The sequence below is a fragment of the Monomorium pharaonis genome, chromosome 4 (genome assembly GCF_013373865.1).
Source record: "Monomorium pharaonis isolate MP-MQ-018 chromosome 4, ASM1337386v2, whole genome shotgun sequence".
Lineage (NCBI taxonomy): Eukaryota > Metazoa > Arthropoda > Insecta > Hymenoptera > Formicidae > Monomorium > Monomorium pharaonis.
Window position 1 is genome coordinate 14,334,873 of NC_050470.1, and position 8,639 is coordinate 14,343,511.

Below are 8,639 nucleotides of genomic sequence, written 5' to 3' on the forward strand. Positions count from 1 at the left end.
AAAAATAAAATTATATTTACAAAAGTAAATATAAATATACACATAAATAATATAGATATGCATATACAAATACTTTCCGATTATACACAAATTTTATTTAGAAAACATTTTATATTGTAAATCTTAATACTTTTGCAAAGTTTACAATGACACATATAAATAAACAAACAAAAGAACAATATTAAAAATCCATTTTAATAAATAAATAAATTTTAATAAATAATTGAGTAAATCAAATATTAAAGTATATAATTATATTGTAATTTGTTTAACATTTGGCGAATAAGAAAGATAAAATAATACATGAAGTTACTTGAGTGAGATTTCCGAACGTGCAGCCTTTTAAGTATTGTACATAATAACCTAATAAGATTGAAAACTAAGCAATCTTGCACTAGTCAAGTATTAGCATAATATATGCATATAATTAACTGTATTTGTATTGAATAATGTTAAAAAGAAAAGGTCTCAAAAAAACATGCATGAGAAAACATGTTAAAAAAACTAGTAAGTATTGATCAATTTAATACAAGTATAATTATCGATATTTGCTCTAATATAATTGTACTACAATCTAAAAAATGTAATTGTAAATTATTGTTAATCTCTAGAATCCTTAAATTAATTTCTGAAGTTAACACTGTGGTGCATTCAAGAGTAGCATGGAGGCATGTAGTGCAAAACCGTGATTGTGACAGATGGTGCATAGAAAATCAAAATAATCTTGCTGAGATGACAGGTCAGCAAGACGCAGGTTAGTGCTAAATATTAAACTTTAATGAGATTATTAATTTAAGATCTCTTTACAATATAAGTTACTGTAAACTGACTTTGCTGTTTAACTCTGACTGTATTTATTATGTAAAGATTATCTTTTTTATAAAATTTTGTGATTTTTACTATATGTTTACTTTAATAATTAAATTAATTAATAAATACAACCAGAGTTAAACAGTAAAGTCAGTTTACAATAACTCGTGTTGTAAAGATCCTAAATTAATAATATCATTAAAGTTTAATATTTAGCACTAATCTGCGTTTTGCTGACCTGTCATCTCCGCGAGGTTATTTTAATTTTCCATGCACCATCTGTCATAATCACGGTTCTGCACTACATGCCTTTATGTTACTCCTGTATACACCACAGTGTTGTTAACTTCAGAAATAAATTTATGGATTCTAGAGATTTTCCATCATTGCCAACATTCTCCCTTAGTTTTTTTTATGGATTGTGGCTCCTTACCGTTATCATGCATTCTGATATTTAAACTATAACATACGTGACAAAAACTATAAATTTCTAGTACTATCAGTAAATTTTAGATCACAGTCAATATTTAACGTTTACTTACAGAACCAGCTAGTGATGGCAAAATAATGACAACTCTTCATATACCTCAAGATTTAGTAACAGACACTAATATATTGAAGATTCTACCTATTAATAAGAAAAAAGCATTAAATTATGCGTTCATAAATCCGGATAGCAATGTACAAAACTCTTCAAGGAATACTTATAATTTTAACAAAAGCAGAGTGTTAAATGATAAAACAAATATTCAAAATCCGCATACAAATCGACAAATTCAAGAAGCAGGTATGTAAAACAATGTTTCTAAGTTATTGTCGACAACTTTTAGTAATATCTAAGTAAATTTTGGATCACAGTCAATATTTAACGTTTACTTGCAGAACCAGCTAGTGATGGCAAAGTAATGACAACTCTTTATACACCTCAAGATTCAGTAACAGAAACTAATATATTGAAGATTCTACCTATTAATAAGAAAAAAGCATTAAATTATGCGTTCATAAATCCGGATAGCAATGTACAAAACTCTTCAAGGAATACTTATGATTTTAACAAGAGCAGAATGTTAAATGATGAAACAAATATTCAAAATCCGCATACAAATCGACAAATTCAAGAAGCAGGTATGTAAAACAATGTTTCTAAGTTATTGTCGACAACTTTTAGTAATATCTAAGTAAATTTTGGATCACAGTCAATATTTAACGTTTACTTGCAGAACCAGCTAGTGATGGCAAAGTAATGACAACTCTTTATACACCTCAAGATTCAGTAACAGAAACTAATATATTTAAGATTCTACCTATTAATAAGAAAAAAGAATTAAATTATGCGTTCATAAATCCGGATAGCAATGTACAAAACTCTTCAAGGAATACTTATGATTTTAACAAGAGCAGAATGTTAAATGATGAAACAAATATTCAAAATCCGCATACAAATCGACAAATTCAAGAAGCAGGTATGTAAAACAATGTTTCTAAGTTATTGTCGACAACACACTATTTTCAATAAGAATGGGGTACATTTTTAACCCGATAAAACGTTTGAAAAATATAGGTATACCTAATGAATCTGAAGATGAAAATGATGAAAACGATGAAAATGATGAAAATGATGAAAACGATGAAAATGATGAAAACGATGAAAATGATGAAAACGATGAAAATGAGCACGACAATTACGAATACACTGTTGATAATGAAGATGAAGAGCTTCGTGGTCCTCAAAATAGAAATTTGCTAAATGTCGAACTATCTACTCACGACATTGATAAATGTTGTCGTAAGTAAATTCTATCAATTTTATAAATTGTTTATTCTGCATAAATATTTTGTTTATATATTTACCAATAAAAATTATTAAAGAATTTTTATTTTATATGACTTAAGTCTATATTTTTACAGTAAATTTGTACAGTATGTTATTGTTATTTGTATAATTTATCCCATTAAACGTAAAAATAAAACTAATATAACTAATTTATTATTTTATTACAGATTCTTGTCGAGGAATACTCTTAATGCTTCTTAAAAAAGTGGATAAACTGTTGCTTATGACCAAAAGTGAGACACGACAAAACAATCCACAAAATAATGAACAAATAGCGAACAGAACATTTGATAAACTTGAAATGTTACCAATAAATGAAATTGAACAATTGCTCTTATTCGACGAAAAATTAATAAATCCTCTTCACCAACAGATGAGATCACAATTTGTAAGGAATTATTTATTTAAAATATTTAAATGTATTAAATTTTATTTAGAAATTTTAATTATGTTACGTTTTAGGAAGCAAAAATGATTACCGTTGGAGGCGATAACTTTGACAAAGCTATTAAAAAAATTATGGCAGTGATTATGACCGACGAGTTAGCGGCTAAATGTACTTGGATTATTAAAAAACCTAACAAAACTAAGATTTCAAGTTACAATTTTCCAAATATAATAAGTGGTAAGTTAACTTTAATTTTTAAAAAATTTCTTAACCCTAGAATGGCTTACCGGGGTAATTTTGTTGTTTAACGCGAATTTGAAAAGAAGTAATTTTTGCGATTTTTTCTAACTTTATTTTGTTTAAATTATTTTTTCACCTATTTAATAATAATTAATATTGTTACCGATTACATCATCGTCTTCGCCATGAAAAGACAAAGAAATTCATGTAGCATAATAATGATTTTAGTTTATCTCTTCAATACATATTACGTTTGGGAATCAATAGGATACATTTTTAACCCAGTAAAACGTTAATAGTTAAAAAATATAGATATATCATTCTAAAGTTAATTTTGTACACGCGCGTGTGTAGATAATAAATTAACATTAATTTATATTATTTCTTTTTAGCTTATATCACCAAAAAGTTTTCTACTACGGATGATGTAGTGAGAAAAAAAATGCAACTTTGGCTGCAAAAATATGGTGATCGGATAAAACTCAGAAATAAACATGCGCGATGGGAAGAGGAACATGAGCAACAATAAAACCAAAGTTGTTTTTTATTAAAATATTTACTGTTTTATTAAAATATTTACTGTTTTATTAAAATATTTACTGTTTTAAATTTTTGACAAAGTTATTTTGTTTGTAATACGCTTATAATTTTCTAAATGTGATATTTTTGTAATGTATTACTGGACATAGTAAATATTGAGTATACATGCAAAAGCGTAATCGCTTACTGAGCGGCTGTAAGTAGCAATTGAAGGTGATTTATTGGATTATACCTTCAAAGATATACCTTTATTACTTATTTATAAATAATTACTTATTTATCAATAAGAACCAGCCACCTTCAATTGTTACTAGCCGCTTAGTGAGCGATCATAAATCTGGATGTACTCAATATTAATGACTATTCATATTTAATGTTATATATGATTTTATATTACTTTATTTTTAATATTTTTGAATTTTTGATATTTTACGAGATTTTTAATGTTTTATATGTACAAGAATATTTTATTTTAATTAATATATATATAAACTTGTAAGAGATATAAACTAGCTTATACAAACTTATAATGAAACTTGGTAATAATAAAAAATAATGAATTTTGTTAAATAAAAATTTACCATATACTATGAAATTTATTACCATGCATATATATTTATAATTAAATATAAATATATATGATTATAATCGTAATAGATTACATACGCAGTAATAATAAATTAGAATAAATACATTTTTTCTTTAAAAGAAATGTATTTAAATAATATTTTAATTCTTTTAAAGAAAAATTGTATTTATTCTAACTTATTATTACTGCGTATGTAATGTGTTACGATTATAATCATTAGGGTTACATAACCCTATATCGGACCACCTAAAGATATCTTTTTAGTTCTCTTAATGTTGACTTTTAGATAACTTCCATAAGAGGTTATAAAGATCAAAAGTGCTCTTTAAGATGTCTAAAAGACAACTTTTTGGATGTCTAAAAGACGACTTTTTGGATGGACATTGGACATCTTTTAGTAATACTAAAAGACATCTTTTAGATATCCTGAAAGACATCTTTCATCATATAAAAGTTAACTTAATGAGCGCTTTAAGACAACTTTTTGTTTACTGGGGATGCTGGACTGCCTCTCAAACTTGATCGAGGTCGATAATGTAGAGTCATTCGTGCACATTATTAATGAGATTTCGTATATATTTCTTTTATAGATTTGGATATTCTTTTCCAGAATTAAAGTACACATATTAATATCCATCTGCGAATTGGACTTTATATCGAGGACAAAAAATATTTTTTTTTATTGCTCCACTTATCGACCTTTTACGCGTATATAACCTAAATTCTTGTTTCACAATTTCGTCTCAATTAGGCACTAAAATTTAATTTTCAAAACTTGATACTGTTTGTTCTCGTCGTCTACTAGTCTGTGAATACGAATTTCGTAGGTACAAACTGTAGATCTTTTATATTAAGCAAACATTGTTATGACGTGACAGCAAATTAACAATTTTTTCTCGTTTTTGGAGGAAACTCCACTCCACAGACTGGTAGCAATGCGTATTCTTTTATTCTGGAGAAGGATTTTCAAATCTATAAAAGAAATAAAAAGATATTGTTAAACAAAAATTAGTATCTTTTTGTTGGTAAAACAGACAACTCCAGCATCCCCTTAACCCATTACTTCCCAAGCGGACATTTTATAGTCGATTGGTTTTCGGCTCAGAAAAGTGATGAGATCACATGAAAACTTAAAACAAAATATGCTCTTCTACGTAAAAAGAGTTGCTTTTTCAGATTCTGGGGTCAAAATTTCAAAATTTTTTATTGGAAATTAAATATGGCGGCTCAAAGTTGAAATAAATTTCTTCATCGGCTATTGACTTTTTATAGTAGAAAACTTTGAAAAATTTTGTCTATGACTGTTGTAAACGATTGAAGTGACGGAGTTTGCCTCTTTAAAATATAAACTATGATTATTAATTGATTTTTTTAAGTAGTTCAAGTAGTTCAAGATGGTGGATGCAGTATGGCGTCCAAATACATGGAAATCATATTTTATTACGATATATGTGTGTGAATAGTCATTTCTCACATTTTCGAAGTCGCTGAGTACGAATCTTTGGTCAATTAGTCATTTTTCAAAATGGCGGATACAATATGGGGTCAGAATACACGAAAATTAGATTTTGTTGCGAACTATGTGTATCATATTACATCCGCCTTTCGAAGGATATAAATCAAACTCAAGATTCGTATTCAGCGACCTCAAAAACATATACAATCAGTACCCACGCACATAGTTCACAGTAAAATATGATTTTTGTGTATTCTGACGCCATATTGTATCCGCTATTTTGGAAAATAAAAAACAGACCCAAAATTTGTTCTCAGCGATCTCACAAATACATAAAATAAGTACTCGGAGGCATAGTTTTTAATAAAGTATGATTTTTATGGCATATTGTATCCGCCATTTTGAAAAATGAGTAATTGACTAAAGATTCGTACTCAGCGATCTCGAAAATGTGAGAAATGACTATTCACACACATATATCGTAATAAAATATGATTTTCATGTATTTGGACGCCATACTGAATCCACCTTGAACTACTTGAACTACTTAAAAAAATCAATTAATAATCATAGTTTATACTTTAAAGAGGCAAACTCCGTCACTTCAATTGTTTACAACAGTCATGGACAAAATTTTTCGAAGTTTTCTACTATAAAAAATCAATAGTCGATGAAAAAATTTATATCAACTTTGAGTCGCCATATTTAATTTCCAATAAAAATTTTTGAAATTTTGACCCCGGAATCTGAAAGAGCAACTCTTTTTACGTAGAAGAGCATATTTTGTTTTAAGTTTTCATGTGATCTCATCACTTTTCTGAGCCGAAAACCAATCGACTATAAAATGTCCGCTTGGGAAGTAATGGGTTAACACACCCTCATAAAATAAACTTTTTTGCGCGCTTCTTATTTTTCGAAATTCAATAACAATATCCCCTGTCTGCCTAGTTTCGCGTTCTCCCTCTACTTTTCTAAGTCTATTATTAAATTGCTCCGGCATCATATTATTTAAGATCTTAAAAATAAATATGCACATATTGTAATACAGCCTTTGTTTTATGGTCATAAATTGCAACGCTTGGTGCATACATTTAACTTTGGTACGTTTGTCACATTGCAATATGACTCTCATAGCTCTATTTTGCGCTATTTGGAGCCTACTTAACTGTGTATCCCCCATATCTATTAGTAGCGTTGCACAATACTCAAAGTGAGGTGCTATAATTGTCTTGTATATCGTACATCTAGTGTAAGCCGAGATAAAGTTCCCTATTCTATTTAAAAAACTTATTTTCTTCCCTATTTTCTTTAGCATGTAATCACAGTGACCGCTGAATCTAAGTCTATCATCAATAATTATGCCCAAGTACTTTATTATTTCTACGCGCTCAATCTCATTTCCATCCAAACATCTCACAATAGTATTGCCTTTCAATTCTTTCCTTATACATCTAACTAACATATATTTTGTTTTCCCCGCATTCATCTTCAGTTTATTAATATTCATCCATTCCTCCACTACGTTAAATGCAATATTCAATTTCCTCTCTATCTCCGCACTACTCTCACCTGTTACATATATTAACGTATCGTCCGCAAACATTTTTATATTACACACATCCGAGCAAACGTTAACAATATCATTCATATATATTATAAACAACAATGGGCCCAATACCGAACCCTGTGGCACTCCGTATTCCGTAGTCAGTATCTTAGACCATCTATCATTAAATTGAACTTGTTGCATTCTATCTTTTAAGTACGACCTAAACCATTCTAGAACTGTTCCTGTAATGCCATACTGGTATAATTTCTCTAATAATCTTCCTCTATCAATTGTCTCGAAAACCCGTTTAAGATCTACAAAAATAACTCCTACTATTTGTCTCTCACTAATAATCAATTTCCATTCATCTATAACTGTTTGAATTGCTGTTTCACACGAGTAATTTTTTCTTATTCACAATTACGATAGAAATTAGATTATTTGTAGATTCCATAAGTATCTATCGCTTTCGCTCTTTCGACTTTCTTAATCACAGCAGTTTATTACGGTTTTAATTTGTCATATCTTTGCTAACTGTCCTAATTTGTCAAGTAATCGCGAATGTGCATAGCTGCCATTGCCACGAGTATTGGCGCGGTGCAGTGAGACGCGAGGGCGGCGAAGCGCAGGCAGCGGCACCGCTTCTCCTTCTTCCCCCCGACGCCGGCAGCCAATGCTCGACACAGTGGGCCGCGCTACAGCTCGAGCGTCTCGGCTCTTCACACGGCGCGCTCTCATTCGTACAATTTGAAAAATTTATATCTCGATTATTGATAGACCTAACCCAAGACAATATTGGACTTTTATGTTCATCTCGATCCCGTCTATCTTTCCATTACGGGATGGCTTCCGATTACATTACACCCTGTATATATATTATTATAGTTTACGTTACTATATTATATCTTATGTGCATACCAGAGTTATCTGGGCGTAATTCCTGAGAAAACCACGTTGTCCGTGTTCGCACGTTCACACCCTACACTTCACCACGTGTCTGCATTACACGGCAGACGAAAATGCGTAACGTTACAGATCATAGATAGCGTTGACATGATTCACTTTTGATATTACGCGGATATTTTGGAAATATGTGATAGATATACATGAGATATATCATAGGATATTTTACGGATGTTTTGAGTATATTAGATATAATCTCAGTATATTCAGTAGGAGTTGCGAAGTTCAGTCGCTATATTCTAAGTTTATCTTAAGAATATATCAAAATGA

General features: G+C 29.6%; 1 protein-coding gene across 1 annotated transcript in view; it reads left to right on the forward strand.

Moving 5' to 3' along the window:
- Positions 1 to 4,407, forward strand: part of LOC118645053 (MATH and LRR domain-containing protein PFE0570w-like) — a 7,983-nt gene extending 3,576 nt beyond the window's left edge. Inside the window, exons 2-8 of the mRNA XM_036285368.1 lie at positions 1,355 to 1,597; positions 1,693 to 1,935; positions 2,031 to 2,273; positions 2,372 to 2,596; positions 2,812 to 3,032; positions 3,107 to 3,269; positions 3,665 to 4,407. Coding sequence (XP_036141261.1) covers positions 1,355 to 1,597; positions 1,693 to 1,935; positions 2,031 to 2,273; positions 2,372 to 2,596; positions 2,812 to 3,032; positions 3,107 to 3,269; positions 3,665 to 3,801 — 1,475 coding nt within the window. The 3' untranslated portion in view covers positions 3,802 to 4,407. The remainder of the gene's footprint in view (positions 1 to 1,354; positions 1,598 to 1,692; positions 1,936 to 2,030; positions 2,274 to 2,371; positions 2,597 to 2,811; positions 3,033 to 3,106; positions 3,270 to 3,664) is intronic.
- The last annotated feature ends 4,232 nt before the right edge of the window (positions 4,408 to 8,639 follow it).